General features: G+C 36.6%; 2 protein-coding genes and 1 long non-coding RNA gene across 4 annotated transcripts; all 3 read right to left on the bottom strand.

The window, feature by feature from the left end:
* Positions 1-701: 701 nt before the first annotated feature.
* Positions 702-3466, bottom strand: LOC147867676 (cysteine proteinase inhibitor A-like). Its single transcript, XM_087315456.1, has 3 exons — positions 3353-3466; positions 1871-2076; positions 702-1115 (listed from the first exon to the last, which is right to left on the bottom strand). The coding sequence occupies exons 2-3, from the start codon at positions 2072-2074 to the stop codon at positions 927-929; spliced, it is 393 nt and encodes a 130-aa protein (XP_087171582.1). The 5' UTR covers positions 2075-2076; positions 3353-3466; the 3' UTR covers positions 702-926.
* Positions 3467-11661: 8195 nt separating this feature from the next.
* On the bottom strand, positions 11662-20950 carry LOC147867674 (DET1 complexing ubiquitin ligase). Of its 2 annotated transcripts, XM_087315454.1 has the most exons (5): positions 20835-20950; positions 20571-20717; positions 15417-15477; positions 15255-15316; positions 11662-12103 (listed from the first exon to the last, which is right to left on the bottom strand). In XM_087315454.1, the coding sequence occupies exons 2-5, from the start codon at positions 20652-20654 to the stop codon at positions 11966-11968; spliced, it is 345 nt and encodes a 114-aa protein (XP_087171580.1). In that variant the 5' UTR covers positions 20655-20717; positions 20835-20950; the 3' UTR covers positions 11662-11965. The 2 variants fall into 2 exon arrangements, with proteins under 2 accessions (XP_087171580.1, XP_087171579.1); XM_087315453.1 differs by lacking the exon at positions 20835-20950 and having other exon boundaries at positions 20571-20752.
* Positions 12139-14151, bottom strand: LOC147867675 (uncharacterized). Its single transcript, XR_015529370.1, has 2 exons — positions 13336-14151; positions 12139-12863 (listed from the first exon to the last, which is right to left on the bottom strand). It is a non-coding gene; the product is annotated as an uncharacterized LOC147867675 (long non-coding RNA).
* Positions 20951-23040: the final 2090 nt, after the last annotated feature.

Raw genomic sequence — 23040 nt, 5'->3', positions numbered from 1 at the left:
TTGTTGCATGGATATTTGGCCAATGAAAACAAATGTTGCACTTTGGGTGGATTGATGGTATATTGCTTGTTGTAGGTCAATACAATATCATTATGCTATGGCATCATTATCTTAACTATCACATAAAGCAAAAAGGGTGTGGAATGTAAGTCAAATGCATGGTGATGGCATTCTTGAGTGAAAATTTTGGTTGTTAGAGCATGTGGAGATAATTTCCTCAAAGTGCATATTCAGGTTTTTAATAGCTTTACAAGATGTCCCTCTCCCTACATAGGTAGGTGCAGAAGACTAAGAAGTTGGTAACAAGTGGCTTTTACATCCAATTAACATAAATAATTGTGTGCTTATATATATATATATATAGAGAGAGAGATTTACATGCTTGTGGGAAAAATAATCAACAATTTTCAAAAAGCAGTTAATAGATTTTAGTTCACAACATCATAATATACAATAAGCCCATTGTAACATGTAACATGTAACATACATTCTAGAAACACGTTACAAAAAAGCCCTACAATCAATGCAAAAACTTATTCTCATTTCAGAAACTTATTCCCCATAGGAAAAGAGATTTTTGCACGATTTATGCGAAATCATGGAATTGGCTAATTAGCTTTTCAGTTCAATAAAACACTTCATCATGAAACACCAACTAAAACACGACTGTAGTATGGGCTTATTAGCAGCAAACATGTGGATTTTGATTAGCAAAACATTGTTTTCACTTGAAGACTTTGAAACTCCTCAAAGATCTACTTATACACAAAATAACACATAATATCCATATCCTTGGAAAAGATAGCACAGAGTAGTCTTATGCCAAAAATTGATCATCGTTCTTACAACTTCATCATTACAACGATTACAATTTCTGGTATAAATTGATCGATCATTTATAAAGACTGTCAAGCCAAGGACTTTGATTATGAACATTGTTCCAACACAAAGTTTTGCAAAGACTTAAAATTCCTCCAAGCTTGTACCCAAACTTGAGCTTCATATGAACAGGTTTTCCCTCGCTTCGGACTCGCCTTAAGATGCAAATAATACATCACACCTGACACAACTTGTTGCTCCGCTGAAACTAGTTTTAGGTATTTAAGTCTCAATCCCTGGAAACACACACAAATCTTTTAGTTCCAAGAACAGTAACAATATTGTATGACATTTGTTCATGAATAATAGGATAAAATGGTAATATCGCAGGCCGTTCACATGGTTTTTTCAACCTGAAGGTTTACGTATGTGTACAAAGTGAGTAGACATCAACACAATAAAATGGGAGGCCAGTGTTAAAGTTTCGTTTTGATGAATTTAAAGGTAGAATAAGCGGGAACGGTTTGGGAGCCTAAGCAGTTCAGCCATATGAAGGGGACAAACTATTCTTACATAACATCTCAGAGATGTTGTAGAGACTCTGTTGGTGAGGCAAAAGCTCTCATATTTCAGATCCATTGTTGCCTGAGTTCCAGGTATAGTACAAGGACATGTTCAGTGATAAGGGATGTCAATGGAACTTTGAATTTGTCTCTTGTCCTTTGTACTGGGGTGGTTAAAGCACCTTTACTCCATTCAATTCTTAATCTTTTGATTAATTTCTTATCATTATTGTTTATCATAATGCACTTGTGTAAAGAATATGCAAAGAATATAGTTCAACAAAGCTACGTTTAGATGATCAATCACAACTTGATAAAGTCTAGTATATGCATACCAATGATACTTATTATCATATGAATATGTTAATAGTGAAGCAAAACTTATATGTCTCTATTCAATATGATCTTAATGGAAATATAGAACTGGAATGACATAAGAGAATATCTATCTAAGTTAGCTTTTTTCAATAAAATTAAGGCCTTCGTACCTTTTGAGAGCTATATTGTGTGACGGCAAAATTGGCAAGTTTTTGTAGTTCTTTATTGCTCTGAGCATCAGGTATTGTCTCTCTTCCTCCAGGAAGAGCCATTATTAATTGGATAGGGCACATTGACACGATGATGATTGCTAGAATACCCAACATAGCCATGGAAAAACCACGGTATTTTGCTGTGTTTCGATCCATATCCATACCTGAATCATTGAGAAAAGAAAAGAAAAGACACATTCATAAATGTCTACAAAAAGACCAAAAGAATGAAATGAAGTTTTTCTCATTTATGGTATGTCTCAGCAAGAAATGGAACTATAGAATGAAAAAACCTAACTAGATTATGCACTAAAACCAAATCTCAGAAATCCAACTTTTTCTGACAAAAATTGTGCAGATTCATCAATAATATCAAATGCATTCGTCGATTCATAATGTAGTATTGATCAAAATTTAAGATACAAATACATCCTTACTAAGAGAATACAAATCATCATAGAGAAGAGGTACAAGTCATCATTGATAAGAGTCACAAGTCATCATAGAGAAGAGATATAAGTCGCCATTGATAAGAAACACAAAACAACATAGAGAAGAGATACAAGTCATCATTAAGAAGAGACAAAAATCATCATAGATAATAGATATAAACCACCATTGATAAGAGATACAAACCATCATAATTACGACAGTATACAAGTTATGGTCACTAAGATGGTGATATACTAATCACCACAACAGAGATACAAATTTTCATCCCAAGTATATATAACTAAAAAATCTATTCTAGTAACAGGTTTGATATACATCGAAGAGCATATTCAATGAATGCCACAAAAGTTAGTTATCCATTTTGGATCGATCCATGAACAGTAGAGATACTTTCATACATTATATTAGTTCTTATATTGTGTAATTTTGTAAATCAGTCAGTGAGTGATACAATACATACAACCAACCATAATAGATAATAATCAATCCCTGAATCATTCCCCCTATATTTGTGGTTAGAAAATTTTATACTAGATTGATGCCTATATAACCTATTGTTATGCTAAATTTAATGTCGGTTTTTTTTTTTTGGCTAAATCAATGTCTGTAAAACTTATTTTATTAACATTTATTCTTTATGCTAAAATGAAATATCTAAAAAACAGTTTTTTGGCTAAAATGATTGTCTATTATATGATCAATTAACTGTCTCTACCCAATAGACATATCTAAAAGCTTTTGAGCAGAAATTAGAGCCTCAAAACATACTAAGATACATTAGAGATTAAATTTTAGAAACAGAGCACATGCTAAGAGAATAGACGAAAAGGAAGGCATATATTTAAGACGAAGACCCATCAAAAAAATTTCAAATACTAATGTAGAAAATAAGATTAAAAAGATGGATAAAGAGAACAACAAAAAAAAACGAAGGCTTTCAAAATTAATCCAAAGAAGAAGAAGAAGAAGAAGAGGAAGAGATGTTACCTTCTACCTTGTTCTGAAGAAAACTGGATAGAAAGACAGAACGTTCACCTTCCTCTTTTATCTTCTTTCTTTCTTTTCTTTCTATGTATATAACACACACACACACACTCTCTCTCTCTCTCTCACACACACACTCTCTCTCTCTCTCTCACACACACACACACACACACACACACACACTCTCTCTCTCTCTCTCTCTCTCTCTCTCTCTCTACGGAACTTAGACCATTGGTGATGATGTTATCACGCCAACTCCGAAGCAAATCGACAGTACCACATGACATTATTAGGGCTGCGTTCACTTTACCCCCAATGTTAGTAGAAGCACTTTTCCAACTTGTAGTCTTTATTCACAGGATACATAGCCAACCACATGATAGAATATCTTAATATCAAGCCTTTAAGGCCTCTCGATCACTGTATGAGTTCGGTTATACTAGCTCATGGTATGACATGATCGTGAGTTGGCTTCTTGCGAATGGTCTAGACATTAATAACCTACCTCCCCTTAGGTACAACCACATGATTGATAACACTTTAATCTCTAATGAGGACCGCAATAAAGTAATACGCCAAGAAATATGACAAATTTACACTCGGTATAAATGGATCACCCCACTAGAGCCACTCCCATCTAAAATGTTGTATTATAAGGAACACTTCATGCACTTCTCTATGTTAGGTTTTATCACGAGGCCAAAATATCTAGATGTATTCTTACCACATGCACTAAGGGTTGCCATTGGACAACTTCGAATATCATCCCACCAACTTGAGATTGAGAGTGATCGTACTAATGGAGTCCCTAGGGAGGAAAGGATATGTAGGTTATGCCACATAGAGATAGAGGATGAGTATCACTTTACATGCAAGTGTCCAACCTACGCCGAGATAAGGGCAAAATACCAAGACCTACTTGAGTCCTCTCCTACCCTCCCCAAACTATTAGATACTCTAGATATAAAGAAATTAGGCAAATACATTCTAGAACTAAAACAACATAGAGAGAATAAGTTACAAAATGTTGACAATAATGTTGCTAATGTTCACCAACATGTAACAAAAGAAGTTTTTCAGGAACAAGGGGAGACAACGAATGTCGACACACCTGCACCACTTGGCTTTTCCCTTGATGAGGCAGAAAACCAAAGAAGAACCAGAATCAACTCGACGTGGTGCAAAAACAGAAATGAAAATAAGGGAACGTGAGCTACATTGCCTAGAAACCATGGCTAGGACACTCTCTACATTGGGACCACGGGTCACACCCACACCAAAACCCTTTGACCTCCCACTTCTTTTCGAGAGGCTTGGGTGGAAATAAAATTAAGCTTAGTGTAAAGTCACTTCCTTTATCGAGTATACCATGTTTTGCACACTACTAGAACTCTTTTAGCTTAAGTTCTATTTTTACTTTATTTTATTTTAGTTATGATGATTGGATAAATACTCATTTTTTGGCCTTAGAAGATGTTAATATATCTTTCTTTCTTTCTCTCTCTCTCTCTCTCTCACACACACACACACACACACACACACACACACACAAAATCCAAAGAAAATTCGGATTCCGTAGGACCAAGACATACATCTCCACATTTAGCCTCTTCCTTATGATGGCCGGCATGTTTCCTCGACACCGACAATACATGCTCAAATCTCGTTTGTCCATGGAAAATATGCTACGGGTGTGTCGTGCATGACCATGCAAAGGAAATCCCTCATTACATGGCACACGGTCATCACCGCTCACAAACGTGCATAAATGGTCAGGCGGCCATTGTCTTTTGATGAGAAGGGGGGGGGAGATCAAATGAATCCATGTTATTGTGGTACAATGCCAATATCATCACTGGATTTTGGGCGGACAAAGTTCGGAAATTGAGTCGCCCAAATGGAAACCTGTGACATTTTTGGCATGCAATCTTTGGTTCCGATGTTATAGGTGGGCCAATGAGTACGACTAGATGTGAGTGTGCTGACGAAAGTCCATGATGAAATGGCATATAAATTGTTAACATGAGATCTATGGTGGTGGAGGTGAATGATCAAATAAATAAAAATTGACCACAAAAATTGGAGGCTGTTGTAAATGGGGCAGTCCGAGGAAAATGCCATTTGGTTGGACTAGTGTGAACTCTCTAGACCATAAATATTTTAAGGACAAGGATTAGGGCTTGTGAGAAGGCAACAATGCTAGTTGTATAGTTGTGTTTTGTAAAATGACTGCTAGTTATTGTGAGCTTAGTTAGCTATTGCATTGCTAGATCTATGCAATGTAGAAGAGATCATTGATAGAATATGTAGGGTGTCTACCTCAACTTAGTTCGTATGTGACAACTCTACAGGGCATTGTTGCCATACCTCCAATGAGGAGATCATAAACTCATATTCAAGACGACATATTACAAAATTGCTAGTTGCAAAATTTGTGGGGTAGACCACTTGTTACCATGCACTTGGATGACCAAGTCATAGAATTTTTATTTGAGTGAACAAATTTTTCCACCTAGGGTCAAACCAAGCTCTGACAAGAGGTTTTCCAACTAGCTACTTGGGCATCTATAACTTGTGAATAGTTGGCCATTTTTTTAACTTTTAGTTGGGATATCAGTTGGATTGATGGGGCAATGCCAACAAGGCGAATAATAATGAAGTTGGAGCATTACGCTTAGGGTTGTCCGTTGATGGTTTTTGACTTCAAACGCCCTTTGTTTTAGGCTTACGTATAAAATGCGCCCTTCGGTTTCACGTTCTTATATGTATTAGAAACACTTTTCCTTTGAAAATAGAACAAAGATAAAGTTACGCCAAAAAAATGAAGCATAGTATGAAAATTTGTAGGTATATTGGGATGACCTAATGAAAAAGTAAAGTTTTTCATCCTTTTTTTTAAAAATGATCCAATTACTACAACTTGTGCAAATTGGAATGTTTAACACATGCTCTTTGCTTGTACTTTACGATTAACTTACCCACTGTGGGGGCAGTTTATTGGACTACATTTAATTATTAAAATATGCATTTATGTTACATCGCATTATTGTTACTACTTATTCCCTCCCCATGCCTCCAAGAATTTAACTTTTTATAACTAATGAATAAGAAAAACCATCAAGGATCAAGGCTCACCCTTCTTGCTACTTAGCTGAATTGTTATATTTTGAAGTATATACAATAAAATATAACCTTCAAAATGAAGTGAAATCATATGTTTTACACTTTTAACTACGGCTTCTACACACACAGACCTTAAAGATTGTAGGGTTTTGGGGGGAAAAAATCGGAAAACGACCATCAATGTACAACGTTCATTATTCTCGTTTCACATTGTAGAGTAGGCAATTCGATGACTCTATAAGCACTCATGTCAACATTCTAGTTATAACACTCTAAATAAGGTGGAAGAGAGTCTACCTCTATAGTTAAGGTGTTATCATAGCCCGAAATATTCAATAGTTCAATACAATCAAAATGCATGGGTATGAGCAATTGAACCATTTTCATAAGAGACAGCATGTCAAACAATACAATGAAGTGTTCGTGCAATAATTACTTAAGTATTTATGATCTTACTCCATTTGTAGACTTTTTTAATGGAGACTCTCCATGTTTATAATGTGGAAAATAAACATAAGGTAAGGGGCAACCTATTACAAATGGTCCTCTCACTAACTAGTTTTAACATTCACAAATAATGTTTCTGTTTAGAACCAGGCTTCTCAAAACATAGACTCCTTCATTCTAGAGAGGCAATGCTAATTGATGTGAAGAAAGAAATGGATCATATCTTTGTATTCAAAGGATGACCTTTACATGGACTTATCTTTTATAAACATTCACATTTTTATTGTTATAAGTTATAACTTGTGACCATTATTTATGTAAACCTCACCTTATTGAAGATTATTATGGATTATTGGAGTTTCGCCCCATCTTTATGCATAATAGGTTCCACATGTAAAGGAAGGGTTATTGGATCTTTCTTTTTTTATCCGCCCCTTGTCCCCCCAATAGTTGTAAATCGATGTGCGCTTTAGTGATGCTTCAAGGCATTTGAGAAACTTTAGCACACCTTTGATTCCTTAATATTCTTACAATTATTGGGGATGATTAGGTAGCAATTAAGTTCTCATGAATTGGATTTTAGATGTTTACTCTTTAGTCATATTTATTTAATTTTTCTAAATGTGATTATGTATTATCACAACTTTACCATACCTTTGTTCATGTGGAAGAGTAGCACTAATGAAGAAATTGTTTATAAGGGGAATCTTTGTCCTAATGTTACTTTCCACCAAAGGATATGAGGCCACTAAAGGCATAAACATGACAAAATGTTGAGTTCCCAATGATTATGCACAAGTTGGACCATGAATGCTTGCTCACTTGTAAGCCATGCCCCAGTCAAGCAAGGAGCCTCTCCCGAAAAGCACTAGAAAATTCGTGTCTCATGATATTATAGATAAAGTTGGTCATGGACAAATTCGTGTCCCATGAAAGAGAAATATCCATCAAGAAAGAACATAAAATCATATGTAGGGCCATTGAAAACATAAACATCACACAATGCTCTATTCCCAATGATTATGCACAAATTTGATGATAAATGTTTGCTCCAAGGCACATCCCATTCAAGCAAGGGATCATTTCTAGAAAACACTAGTAAACTTATTGATATACTAGGGATGAAGTTAATCAAGACCAAACAAAACTTGTCCTTTGAAAGACGAGAATTCACTAGGAAAGAGCATAAAAATCATATGTAAACTAGCGGAATCCTCTACCTTCATACATAGATGGACAAAATGAAATTCCCACTTCATAATGTAGGGGAAAACAATTGTTATGTTTAAGCGTCTAGTCTCAAGATCCAATATGAAATATTATGTCTTGACCAAATGTATGATCCTCCTTTACATGTATGTTAAAGTTACATGCTAAGGGTTCCCTAAAAATGTTCATCCTTTCAAACATAGGCATAAAGTTGGAGGAGTCAATACAAATGGGATCCCAAAGATAGATAGATAAATTTATTGTTCTCATTGTCTCAAAGGTCAAATATGAACTATGGCACAAAAATCAAGCATTTTTACATAGTACATGTGGAATGGAGTTACTCTCAATGTTCAAGAATTTTACCAATAACCATTTAAATAGAGAACACACATTATGACTGTGAGAGGAACGTGTGTAGGAAGTGGTTTGAATTGATTATGCATAAAAAGAAGCTAAGATGTGGTTGAAAAAATGTGCATTGTTTCAAAATATATGCTTTGACTTTGGGATTCCTATGCCCAAGCCTTGTCTCACATTGAAGAGAATGCGAGCTAAGTCATATTTGCACTATTTCAAAATATGATACTCTAACTCTTGAACCACCCCTATTAATACATAAGTCCCTACCGGTGGGAGCATGGCAACGTGGGAACCTTATCTCTCCTAATTGTGTAGAGTGCCCAAATGTAGTAGAATCAATACGACACGCTCTGTGAGACTGCCTAATGTCCCATCGAATATGGCGGGGGGGTGGCCGCTTGTTGCAATTATGCCAGGTGTAAGGTTCAATCAAGTGGGGAAATATATGTTGGCTATCATGGCAGGCTGCAATTGGCCGATACGAGCATCAGGAGGAGGGGATGACTTTGGTGATAAAAGCACAAGAGGTCCTTTTCTTCTCCAACGGCAATGTTCACTCTATTCCTCTTAATGACAAATCTCAAGAGGTGTTGGAATTGGTCAGCCCAATAACCCTTTGGATTCTATGGAAACAACGATGTAGGCGAGTCTTCTCCAACCAAACCGCCCATCCAACAAGGTTACTGCAAGAGATATGGAGTGAAATTGTAGCCACTCTAAAGAGCCAATATGATGGCCTTAAGGGCGGCTCCGAGGGAGTTGAAAGACAACGCATAACCTTCATCCAACAATGGTCGTCCTTTCCCTTTCTTGAGTCAGTGGGCATCCACATAAGATGGAACTATTGCGTCCCTACAGGGATTTGTACATAATCGTCTCATTTGTAAAATTTTATAACTAATGGAAGGAGTTTTTTTTTGGAAAAAAAAACTCTTGAACCACCCCAAGAAAATAGTAAACAATTCTCCAAACTTATGCTCAAACCTTGCCTCACAATGAAGAGAAGGCAAGTTCACTCACACAAAAGAAATGATGTAAGTTAAGTTGCAAGCAAAGGATGGGCTCTACCATGCATTGATGAATGTGGTCTTCTCATTTGGAAAAGAAGTCAAATTTGTAGTTTGGTGTCGCATACACAATCCAATGTATGATTTTTTCCAAGCCATGATACTCTGGAATTGTAAAATAGCCTCATTCATGGAAGAACCTATTGATGTATCATGAAGCAAATGTGATAATTCCTTTCTCCAAACCATTTATTTATATCTTCCATCCATTCAATGTTAGAGCGTGCAAAAGAGAGTTGAGAGTGAGCAAAGAGTGATCGATGTAAGAGAGCGAGTGTGCGGAGAAAGATAGAGAGAATGGTGATTTGATCAAGGTGATATGAATTCTCAAACTTTACTAAGTAAATTAGATCATTACAACTAGGGGCATGACTAGAAGCTCAAGATTGATGTGATGTGTGAGTGCTACTTGGTGCCCATGTATTAGAGTGTGATGCATGCAAGCAACATTGCTATGAGTTAGCATGTGTGTGTAACACAATGATAAGAATATGAATTCATAATATAATTATCCCAATGGTTTACCCTTGTTAGTGTCATCTATTGACTTAAGTGACCCATTATCAAACACAATGCAAACTTATCCTTACAAAATTGAGTCTTCACAAGTCTAAGCTTTGTTTTGAGCTATTGACACTCAACTTCTATGTATACAAAAGTTTTCTAATACACTCTCAAGCTTTTGTGCATATTCTAGAGTGTTTGTAAAAAATGCATCATCTACATATAACAAGAGAACCATAACTCTATCCCCACTAGTAACTTTTTCGAATCCTTCTTACTTTACAAACTTTTTTATCTCCAATGTTTGCAAATCCACCGTATGTTAAAGCATCATTTCTTTCACATTGCAAGCATGTACTTCATTTTGTAACTTTATCATTGTTGCTTGTAAAGACATACACATGGTTGCAATTGTTTCAATGGATAAAGAATGTTAGCTTCCACTGAGATGTTTTGACCTGTCACGAAAGAGTAGACGAGGCTCAATACTAAGAGAGAGAGAGAGAGAGAGCATAGACAAGAGAACAAGAAAGAGAGAGAGAAAAGACAAGAGAACAAGAACTGAATTATGCTTTCGTAACTAGTGATGTTCACCTTGAACAAGGCCAAGGTGAACCCCTATATTTATACATGTTTGTGGGCTCTAAATGTAGTTCCATGCATAGACTCATTTTCATGCACAACCTTCTGGAATGTTCCAGCTTTCGGAGCTTTCTAAAAGCTTCTAGCTTCTGGAGCTTGGCAAAGTGTGCACAGTCAACTACAATCATCACTTGTGCCCCAACGACCTGTCTCACATTGCAATGCATGTGAGCTAAGTCACATAAAAGCAATGGTTCAAATAGTAGACGACAAGATGGGCTCTAACATATATTGATGTGTACGGTTTCCCCGTTTTGTGAAGAACATGGTTTTTAAAAGGAATAATGCTCCTTAATCTGCGTCACATTGTTACAGATTTGAACTCTACACCTATAGAACTGTGTGTGTGTGTGTGTGTGTGTGTGTGTGTGTGTGTGAGAGAGAGAGAGAGAGAGAGAGAGAGAGAGAGAGAGAGAGAGAGAGAGATTAATATCCCCCTCAAAAGTAAAATATGACCATGTAATGAAAAATGAAACATTTTTGCGTAATTCATGTAGAATTGTGTAATGACACTAGATGTTGTTAACCATTTCCATACATCAAGACGTTGGTAAAAAAATATAGGAACAAGTGTAGAGCTAGGATAACAAATGAAGGGTCATCTTGGATCACCAATGCGACCACTAATCACATGGTGATCCAAGATGACAATCATTAAGAACCTTGAATTTAAATAGTTGATAACTAAACATGAACACATACAAGCCAAGAAACAAATCAATAACTACTAACAAGCAAGGAACTTGGACCTAAACAAGTGTCTTTCAAGAATCCAACCCAATAAGCAAAAAGAAGCTTCCTGGCCCAAAAGTAACATATAAACAAGGTGTTTGGCCAAAATGTAGTTTTTGGTCATGATAGCTATAGGGCATAACATATTATGTAAACCATAATGACAATATTAAGACTAATGACATAACTATTGGAGATTAACCAATAGGAAACACAAGGAGACTATAAACTCAAGATAGATGGTATTACTATTATAAATCAGAATTTGGTAGTGGGATGGAATACAATGATGGGGAAGGTCAAATGGTTAACATGTACCATTATAAAAACATGATCATGCTGTTTTGAAAATTCCTGATCTGATTTTTGATTTCCTTGGTTTCCTCGCAAGAATGTTTTAAAACTAGAGATTAAACATGATCAAGTATTTCTTTTCACTTCTTTTGTTGCCCAAAAAAAGAGATAAAAACTGAATGTAGAAATACAAGTTTATTAAACAAATGGCTGTATTGGACGATGGCAAAAAGGGCTATCTGCGATGAATTCCACCAGAAACTTCAGTAGATAACTCGGTTTCACTATAACCAGGGTCATTTAAGCCTTTTTGTTGCTTATTTGCATGCTCATGTTCTACCACTGGAGATTCTTGGGCAGGCCTTTTTTTCAACTGAAGATAAGAAAATAAAACAATAGAACTCACTTAATCTATTTTCATGTCTGTATATTCATGTTATGAACGTTTTAATTTCTAATGCTCAGTAGTTACAACCCACTAAGCTTATTTTATCCGTCTCCAGGTTCATCTCAAGAATCTCCTAAGTTCCTAATGCTAACAGTTACAAGTAAAGTGGTATAATACCCACACATCAGTCCCTTGCGCATGACGTGACAAATTTTGATGCTAATGAGTACTGCATTAGTAATGTATATACGTAAGCAAAAAGTGGCAAACCTCAATAATACCAAGATAGATAATAAGTCATGCGAATAATTGATGCATCATTCACGTATGTATGTAAACGATTTAAATACAATGCTAAATATCAATATAATCCATACAGTATCATTAACTGATGTCTGTGTAACTACTATGATGTACCATTTGAATACAATAATAAGTTACAAACCAATGAATCAATGTATGTATACACATCCATTTAAAGACAAAAACATATTCTTCAGGTGGTTCATATGTTTAACTAACAAGAATAGGGAGTAGGCAGTATATGATATAAAAACACATATAATATTTATTAGGGGTAATACAAGGAGAGGGGTTTTTTAAATTTTATTTTTAACCCAGACGAAGACATAAAAGAGCAAAGTAAAGCAAAGTACTAAGCTTCCATCATTTCTTTAAAGAGTCATGTCCATGAAGAATTCCGGCACTAAGTAAGAGGAAGATCTACTTTAAGTATCGCCACTGACTGAATATGTGAGAAAAGCTGTCAATAGCAGCAGCAGAAGAGTTAAAACAAAAAAGACACAGCCAAGTTGTGAGAAGGCTGTTAGACAGCAGTAGAAAAAATGGTTGCAAAGAGTAGAGACGCAGCCAAGGAATAGAGCTTGTTTTTAAGTAGCAAAATAGAAAATGAAAACTATACAAAAGAGGCTGGTATAGCCTATTTATACAAAATTGGGGAATGTGGGTGAAATGGCTGTTTGGTAGTTAAGTGACTCTTGTACTACCAAACAGGTACAAAAAACTAGGAATAAAAGGGAATATCTTGGAAAAAATAGAAGAGAGAAAAGGCATTTAAAGCATTGCAGATTCTAGAGAGAGAAGGCATTTAAAGAGTTGCAGATTCTAGGGAGAGAAGAATCTGGGAAAAGAGAGAATGTGGTACAGAGATAATAAAGATGAAAGAGAGTGCAAGTCCGGAGCTGCCACCCTCCAACAGAATAAACGTCCTTCTAAAAGAAGCAATAGCTAGCAAGATTTAGCCCGGAAAAATTAACGATGAAAGATCGTCGGTAAAAGAACTCACATCACAAAACACACAGTTTAACCCTTTGAAGTCATTTCATCAGCCAGGGATAGAGACAGGACAATATAAGAATATACTTTATATGCAAGCTGTGCAATCAGGAAGTTGATTACGAGGAGCACTATGTGTGTCATTCGCCCAAATAAAAGGATTTAGACCTTTCCCTAGACTGATGAAGTTCACTAATCAAAGATGCTCAACATTGTTCTTTCTAGAGATAAGGAGACAAAGATAAACTCTTGAGGAGAGGTTGACACTCGACATCCACCCAGGCGGAGGACAACTTTGACAGATTCCTTCTACCCAGATACTAATAGGGTAATGACTCACAAAAACATGAAACTCCCGACTAAAGTGGAGATTTCGGAGTCATAACTCAAGAGGAGTAATGACAGCTAGAGCCACCATTCATTTCTGCTGACACCAGCCTAGACTACTGACTCTGATGTGCATATCTTCAATAAGATCAAAGCCATCATCACACACTATCAGAGACCGTCACTCCATGTCCTACTAATGTTTCCATATTGGATCACCCCATAATGGATATTTTTAAGAGAGCTGCAATTTCAATTTCATAATCAGGCACCATATATTATCACTAGTGACTCATGATTATATTTCAAGCTAGAGCAGAAAGAGATTCTTCTTCTGTTACTTGTATTGGGGAGATAACATTAACAGTTGTAATCTGTATAAGGTATCAAGGCCATTATAGTCTTTTCAAAACATAATATATATATATATATATATATTTCTAAATTTGGAAAAGCAAGAGAGTTCTCTCCCTGCACATACATTAATACATATATGTATGGTGCTATTCACAATAAAAAACATAATAAATGAGGGACTTAATCTTAGACCTCAAATATTTTCAATTTACTTAATATCGAGTGTAGTAATGACAACATTAACAAGGGACATGAAATTAGACTTATTCAGTGAGAGTATACGGGGTATAAAAATTTTCAGACTAATTCCCTCAGAGTTACATAAGATCCAACTACTTACACTAGGAGAATGAGCTTCTTTAATTAGGGTGCATCAAAGTTCATTAATAGTAGTGATAAAGCTTTAAACAGTAAAACTAAGAAGGTAAAAACCTTCTGTCAAAGAAGTGTACAACAAGGGGCAAAGAATCATAGTTTAATAGACCTCTCACGAAATTTCCAAGTAGCATAAAAAGATGTAAATGCCAAAACTAGATGACACTAAATGCTTCTAGAATGAGGAATCTCCAGAACTTTGTGAGATTTTGAGATAAAATTCTAACTAAACTTAACCTAAAGCAGGCAAAGTAAAGATGGTGATTACCAAATCTGTGTCCAAGGAGGACCTACTGGATCTATGAAGAAAACATTTTGACATTGAAAAGAATTAATAACTGTGCCTTATGTTTCTAGAATAAGGAGGAATCTCCAGAACTTTGTGAGATTTTAGGATAAATTCCAACTAAACTTAACCTAAAGCAGGCAAAGTGAAAATGGTAATTACCAAATTCGTATACATGGAGAACCCACTGGATCTATGAAGAAAACATTTTGACATTGAAAAGAACTAATAACTGTGTCCTATGAATGCAATTGGATGTTTGGAGAGATTTAGAGCTCTATAGATGAAGTTCTCTTTTGTATGAAGCAACTTCAATGAAAAGGTATTCACTTTACACTGATGTAACAATCTCGATGCCAAGAAGCTGAAACATTAATGGTTCTATCTAGATACACTAACCTTGTCTCGATATTTCTGTGAGAAAGATTCTAGAAATTCTAGATATAGATATCCACATTTAGGGAAAAAATGAAATTTAAAAGAGCGTATTATTACCTTCTGCTCAGCTTGCTGATAAAATTGTCGGATCAGAATGTTGGTTGCTTCAGTTGATATCACTGCAATGAGCAAAGATTGTGACAGAATATACTTCACGATTTATTGTCCAAATTGAAGCTTACATATTGTGGAGAAAAAACACATGAGGGTTATCTCTACCTTGATGTGCAGGTGGAATAGTTCGATTGTGTGTGGCGTAGTATGTGGCTGGTGTAAGTTGCTGAAAAAGAAAAGCAATCAATCAGACTCTCTCCCTCTTTCTCTCTGTTTGGTCCTACATTTAGGGTCTGGTGTAAAGAAAAGTCAGGTACAAGGAGACTGGATGTGTGGAGGTAGCTAGAAATCAATTAAAATGACAAGATATCCAATCGTACACACTGCAATTGAGGAAGAGTGGATGATGCTGTGAGATGAGTCAATGTGTGAGCCATGGGCATCCTTGAGGTACCAAATGCCACTCCCAATCAAGAAGGAAGGACAGTTTGAACCAAGCTCAGTTCTAGCAAGGAAGAAGCGATCCAATTCATCAAATCTTGATGAGCAGGAAAAGACACCACTGATGCTCGGATACGCATATTACAAATTATAGAAAAGTAAGTCCTGTGGGTTGGATGGGCCCCCTATCTTGACAACAACATGACAAAGATGCAAATTAACTACAGAAAACACTGTACACAATAAAGGCAAGAATGCCATTTGCCATGATGGTCGTTTCATTATCATAGCAAGGCCACCAAATACGGATTTGGAACTGCAATGGAGCACTTTGGACATTCTTGGAAGAAAGGCAGAGGTCATGGCTGGATGAGAATGCTCATTATAGAGAAACACCCAAACCTAGAGAAAGGTGTACCTCCATTACAGAGTTCAATAGGAGTCTGCATACACGCAAACCACTAGACATGGTACATCACGAGGGCCAGGTGAGATGTACCATACAGGTAGTGAAGTGTGACACAGGTACCTTACATCCACACATACAGGTAGTGGCGTGGGATACAGAGGCCAGATACATGTGGATCCGACTCGAGCTCTTAGATGCATGAGTCTTATTCATTGCATTATGTTACTTCCCTCCTAAAGGATCAAGATATGCAGAGATGAACGAGGGCAATCAAGGAACTGAATGACAGACACAAAGCGACTACTTGCCCTATAGTGTCCTATCTGAGAGTATTATGCAGTACTCAACTCTAGGCAGAGTATTGCTCAAGGAAGACTTCAATGCCAGGATGCAAAATATAAAATGTGGTACCTATGACATGGAAAACCAAGAGATGATGCACTCAATATCTTTTGCGGACCCTTGAACTTGTGGCAGCCAATGCAAGAACAATATAGGGTATTCCAAACATGTATTGGTGAAATCTTGACACCACCTACTTATCTACAATTGGACGAACTGCCTTGCATGCTTTTCACTAGGAGGCAGCAGAAGCATAGTTGATTAAATCCTCAGGACAAGGGAAGCCAATCAAACCATCAAAGCCTTCATCATTCTACCTCACCAAATCAGCGCTGATCACGAGGCATATGCATGTGTACATGCCCCATGGTGCTTGCAAAGAAGTAGTCCAACTTAGAGTTTTTTTCCACCAGTTAGAGGTTGAAGCAAATTATGTCAAGGTAGATCAAGAGTGAGGAACAGTTTGTGCAAGTGCCCAGCTTACAAGCACATCAGAGAGAAGTATAGCAGCCTCTATGCAAACTTCATCACCATTCAATACATGATGTAGACTGCGACCCATGCCACCTTGGTCAAATCTTGCTCAAGCTTCAAAAACAAAGGTAACTTGGCATTGCCGAGTCTTTCTGCAAGATGAAATGTATTTGCCCTTATAAAGTTACCTCATTTTTGGCTGTTTATCTTGCTCTTCCATCTCTCAATTTTTGGTTTTTTTAATGTTTTCTTAATTATCTAATTTCTATCTTCCTATCTTTTCTTGTGTTAATTAGTTATTTTATCATTCATCTACTCAATCTCATCAGGCTATATTTTTGAATTCCTTTCATGGTTAGTGATAAGAGACTAATTGCCACTATCCTTAACCCGAAACCCTCAAACTGATCCTAAATCCTAACCCTAACCCCAATCCCAAATTCCACAACCCTATAACACTAATACCCTAATAACCTTAAAACGAACTTTTAACCATCTCCTCTTCCTCCTTTCCACTTGCATTTAGTTTAGGCTCATTGTAGCCCTAAGTTTAAATCATGCTCTCCGATCTATAAAGTTTTTAAATAAACTTTGTATCTAAGCACCTTACAGAGGATAGCCAAGAACCCCTTTCCAATGTTTGCACATCTGTTGAATCTTAATACAAAGTACTACTGACCCATGCCACCTTGGCCAAATCTTGCTCAAGATTCAATGGTGCTTTTGCATTTTACTATTGGACTTGCCCCTTGGCAATTTTTTGCATGGGTCTGATTTTGGATTATTCCTTCAAATGGATAGTATGGATTATAGGCAATCAGCAAAATTGTAGGCAATCTGTGTCTGATTCCTATAGTTATTCAGGTTTTCCATAAGGCAATCTCTTAGTTATTTTCCTAGGATACTGAAGCCCACATTTATATCCTATTCTTTGGAGAATCTATTCTGATCTATATTAAACATTTTGTGTGGGTTTTCACGACACTTTGAGGTTCCCTAGTGGTAATATTATGCATTACAAAATGACATATATGTGTGTTGAAAACACATGATGCAAATAGAAATGCTCAACTAATCATAAATGCCAGCATTAGAAAGGGCACACTATACAAATGATATAAATTGATTGGGGGAACACCTTCACAATTCTGAGCAAAATGAAAACAACTATATGATCTCAGGTAAGGGTTTTCTTCCTAGAAGCCCACTAAAACACATCTAATAATGATTATTGATATCATGCATTTCTCCCTTGTAAGAACAAAAAGGCTCAATAATCATGTGTCGGTTTATTTAATAGCAGTGGTTATTACTCTACAACTTCGATAGTCTTCAAATGACAAGTTGAGATAGTCAGATCATATATCTTGGAGTCACTTTTAGTGCTTGCATAGGTAAATTTTCAATGAAAAAAAGCAGCAAAAGATAGATTAACAAGCGGATATGTGTCTCTCTCACTCTTAGAGACACAATGCCACCAGTCAAACTTCCAAGCGCCACGAACATAGGGATGGCTCTTCGACTCATTAGTAACCCCTTCCCTCATGTGTGTATCAATGGTTTGGGCTCTAGGGCTACCACCCTTCATGTAGTCGCAATTAGAGAGACCATTGGTCACAGTGCTATCACAACACAACAAATCAGAAGCAAATCAACAATGCCACATTAAATCATTAGAGTAGAGTTGTGGTAAAAGCACTTTTTCAAGTAGTAGTTTTTATTAATAGGATACATAGCTAATCACAAGATACAATATGTCGTCAAGCTTTCGATGCATATCGATCACTCTATGAGTATGGAGATACGAGCTCCTGGTATAAATAATACTATTGTAAGTTAGCTTTTTGCAAATGGCCTACACATTAATAACCTACCTCCTCTTAGGTATGACCACGAGGCCGATAAAAATTTAGTCTCTCATGGGGACCGTAATAAGAGATATGCCAAGAAATATGGCAAATTTATACTAGACATAGATGGATCAACCCACTAGAGCCACTCCCATCTAAAATGTTGCACTATACGGAACATTTCATGTATTTCTCTAAGTTAGGTTCTATTATACAACCAAAATATCTAGATGTGGTCTTACCAAATGCACTAAGGGTTGCCATTGGACAACTTAGAGTATCATCCCACCAACCAACATGAGATTGAAAACGCCGTGCTAATGGTGTTCTCAAAGAGGAAAGGATATATAGAATATGTCACATAGAGATAGAGGATGAGTACCATTTTACATGCAAATGTCCACCTTACGTCAAGATAAGGGAAAAATACCAAGACATACTTGGACCCTCTCCTAATTATTGGAAACATTAGACATAAAGATAGTAGTTAGGTATATCTTAGAGCTAAAACAACATAGAGAGAATAAGCTACAAATGTCAATCATAACCTTTCGACTAATCACCAACACATAACCACTGAATTTTTTCAGGGATGGAGGGAGGGGGGATGATGAACATAAACACCTGCACCACTCAGCCTCTCCCTCTCTAAAGCAGAAAAGCGAAGAGCAACCAAACGCCGTCAGATATAGACTTCAAAGTCACTCATTATCATGTAGAAGCAATGAAGAAGATAAGGGAACGTGATTTACCCCACCTAGAAGCTATGCTCAGGATACCATTTACATCAAGACCACAGGCCACATCTGCTTTAAAACCCTTCAAATCGCCATCTCCTTTTCGAGAGACTTGGATAGAAATGAAACTAGTCTCAGCACACAGCCATTTCCTTTAGAGTACCATGCTAAAACTCTTTTATTTATGTTTGTTTTATTTTTATTTTCGATGATTGGGTACACATCCCATTATTGTAATAATTGTCTCATGGGCTAAATTTGGTCTTCACAGATGTTAATATATCTTCCTTCCTTCCTCTCTTTCTAATACCCAGCTCATACCTCTATTATTGGTTTGATACTTCTCATTTGAGCATCCGGGGGCAGAACTGAAAAGACTTTTCCAATATTTATTCACTTAACAGCACCCTATAGCAAGGAATCATCATATACCTTTCAGATACTTTTCATTTAAAAAATAGCCATCTTTCCAGAAATTATTCATCCTAAGATGGAAAAAAATAGGGAAACTACTCATGCTTAGCAAACTCGTTTTTCTCTCTGTACAGGTAGATGTGATTATACTCTTTCAGGCATTTACATTCTAAATTTTCTTCTTCTTATTCTCTAACCTTCTGTTAATTCCAGAATCACATGTCGCAAAAGTTCATCGTTTGCCCCTCTTATCATATGTAGCAAACTCCACCTTTGTTATTCAATTTAATGGCAAAGACGATGATATCCAGTGAGTGTAAATCTACAAATTCTAATATCAAATGAAGAAAATGGTCATTTTTGGATCCTGTTTTCTCTTTTTCTTCAGCTTTCACTTAATTCCATTATCAAATGTAGAGAATGGTCATCTTTAGATAATAACGTTACTAATTTTTTCTTCTATTTACAGAATGACACGATGACTACATTCTAAGTATAGACATTCATAAATATTTTCTTCTTCTTTTTTCTTTTCCTTCTCTGAATTTCATTCTGGTGTAGACTTTCATCACTCTGAATCGAACAAAGAAACAGAAAAGCACTCTCAGAAAGACTATAAAGGGTTATACTATAGAAATAAGGAAGGTATTACCGGTGGATGAGATGGATCAGACGCTCTCAACTGACTGAAATTATGAGGATTATACGAAGGCCAATCTCCAAAGAGAGAACCCATTTGTTCTCTCTCGATGTGCGTACAAATCTGTTCGTTATTGGATCATATACAACAGCAAATCACCTGTTGGGAAACCAAAAGCAATTTGTTAAAGAAACGGATCCATGAAAGAGAAGGAGGAAACAAAAGAGACCCAAAACACAGATACAGACAGAGAAGAAAAGAAAAGGGGGGGGGTACATCACAGCACAGAGATTGCTGACTGGTTATTGATAGTGAATTTGTTCTGTGTATTGATCCATCCAGGTTCTTTGCTATTGGGCTTTTCCTATAGTTGCTTGCTTATGTTGCCTTTCTCTCCAAAATATGCATACATATACATGTACATATACATATATACATAGATATATACATATACATATACATACATACATACATACATACATACATATATACATATATATAAATATATATGCTCTTTTCTTTAAGCTCCCTTTATGGGGTCTTGACATGTCTCTTTATTCTCTCGTGCCGGCACACGGTGTCACGTAAATGCGCATGCGCGTGTGTTACTCGAGCGAGCGCGACCACGAGGGAGCTTCGACCAGGGAGGACACAACGACTTTTAGAAGATGCGGACGTTAGTTGAACCGAATGCTCATGGGAGTTGAAAGCTCATCAAAGTAGAAGGATCTCTAGACTCGAAGGATCTGCTCGTCAGACTCGAAGGCTCCCAGAGTCGAAGGCTCGTCAACCTCGAAGGCTAGACGGATGATAGGCTCGAAAGCTTCCAGACTCGAAACCTTGTCAGAGTCAAAGGTTCCTCCATACTCAATGGCTCGTCAAAGTCGAAGGCTCGTAGGACTCGAACAGAGCGACAAGTCGAATGGTGATTAACACATGAGGTTAAGATCAAAATACGCGATTAGCACGAGGAACCAAAATATGACAGACGGGCCACTTTGAAGGCCAAAAAGGCTAGATTAAGAAGATTTAAAACATCCCTTTATATATAAACTGGGTTACAAATGTACACAATGATTAGTTACAATGTCGACAATGAGAAGTGATACATTGAACGATTGGAAGATAACCATTTAGCTTAAACGGAACACAATTTGAGGAGTCAACCAAGTTTCTGGTAAAGGTGTGAGCCAAGTGGGCCATCAAGACCACGACTACCTCCGACGGCTACGATGCCTCGAATCGGAGTGGTGTTCTTGTGCCAAGTGCTCCCTTCAAATGACCGATGTGCAAGTTTGCCTTAGCTTGAGATCCTTCTCCTCTTGTAGTTTGGTTTAAATTGGTTGTAGCTTGGGTTGATTTAGCAATCAACCTTATTTAGGGCTAACTTAGTAATCAACCTTAGTTAGGGTGGATTTTGGAATGCCTTAGGCCAAATTTGTTTGGTTAGAGTAGTTTAATAAGTAATTTGTTCCCATTCTCACCTTTTTTGCCAATTTTTTGCTAAATACCAAACTTAGCACAAACAATAAATCCTGTCGAAATTGGGTTGAACTTTGAGATCCACTCTCAAGTTTACTACTGGCAATTTTCACAAACATTGTTTGTTTCAAAGGTGAGCCATCAATTCCGATTTTTTTTTCCACATAATCGAGTAAAATCTTGTGTAATTTTGTTTTGGGTTTTGAAAGTGTTGACTAGTCTATTGGATGCATGATTCAACAATAGAGTGACAACTACTCATAAAGCATAGGTTGGAATATAAAATATTTGATAACCCTAAAATTTCTCGACCAAAAGAAGATGGGGTTTTCCAACATTCTTCCACTTGCAAGTGTTCCAACCATTGGTCACTTAAACTCACACCAGATTCTGTATTGCAACTCTCCTTGATGACAAGTAAACACAGTAAAATAATTTTTTTAAAGTAAATCAACACCCAATTTCCTCCCTCAATTCTTCTCTATTACTATTAGAGGAGATGTTATCTATGAAACCATATTTTGTTCTTGAACTTCACTTCTTTTAGGCACTCAATTTCTATCTCTAAGTCTGAATGGCACCTTTCGAGTTTCAAAACATTCATCACAAGAAGGTCCTCCCTACTCATATCTTCCTTTCATTGGACGATTGCCTATGATGTAATCGTCTACCCAAAGGGCATTATTGGCTTATGTCTCCACATAAGTTTCGTCAACATGTACCAAATTACAATGTTGTTCACGACCACATTTGAGTGCAATTGGCAAGTCTCACATGACTCTAGAAAATGTGACACATCCTTACACTTAAGTCACCAATATCTTTCTTTGAGCTTTGTGAATGTCATCCAAATGCCTCTATGTCTTGTCCAATGGGCTATCACAAAACGTAGTTAGCAAGACAGTTTGCTCATCTTTCTCATACACCTCCCTTAGCGATACTCATAGAATATTCTTTCAGTGTTTCCATCAATACCCTTCATGCAAGAAGTATTTGTGAG

Source organism: Azolla caroliniana, unplaced genomic scaffold (genome assembly GCF_043228905.1).
Source record: "Azolla caroliniana isolate FFs.n. ecotype wild unplaced genomic scaffold, voAzoCaro1.0.p SCAF_2, whole genome shotgun sequence".
NCBI classification, from domain to species: Eukaryota; Viridiplantae; Streptophyta; class Polypodiopsida; order Salviniales; family Salviniaceae; genus Azolla; species Azolla caroliniana.
Note: the sequence above shows the minus strand (reverse complement) of the source record. Positions and strands in the feature narration are given on the sequence as shown.

Excerpts from the sequence above, each read along its gene's own strand:
- LOC147867676 (XM_087315456.1), bottom strand. The coding sequence starts at position 2,074 with ATGGATATGGATCGAAACACAGCAAAATACCGTGGTTTTTCCATGGCT. Across the intron at positions 1,116-1,870 it reads CACAATATAGCTCTCAAAAG|GGATTGAGACTTAAATACCT; the intron begins GTACGAAGGCCT and ends GTGTGTTTCCAG.
- LOC147867674 (XM_087315454.1), bottom strand. The coding sequence starts at position 20,654 with ATGGGTTCTCTCTTTGGAGATTGGCCTTCGTATAATCCTCATAATTTC. Across the intron at positions 15,478-20,570 it reads CTGATCCATCTCATCCACCG|CAACTTACACCAGCCACATA; the intron begins GTAATACCTTCC and ends TTTCTTTTTCAG. Across the intron at positions 12,104-15,254 it reads ATCAGCAAGCTGAGCAGAAG|TTGAAAAAAAGGCCTGCCCA; the intron begins GTAATAATACGC and ends TCTTATCTTCAG.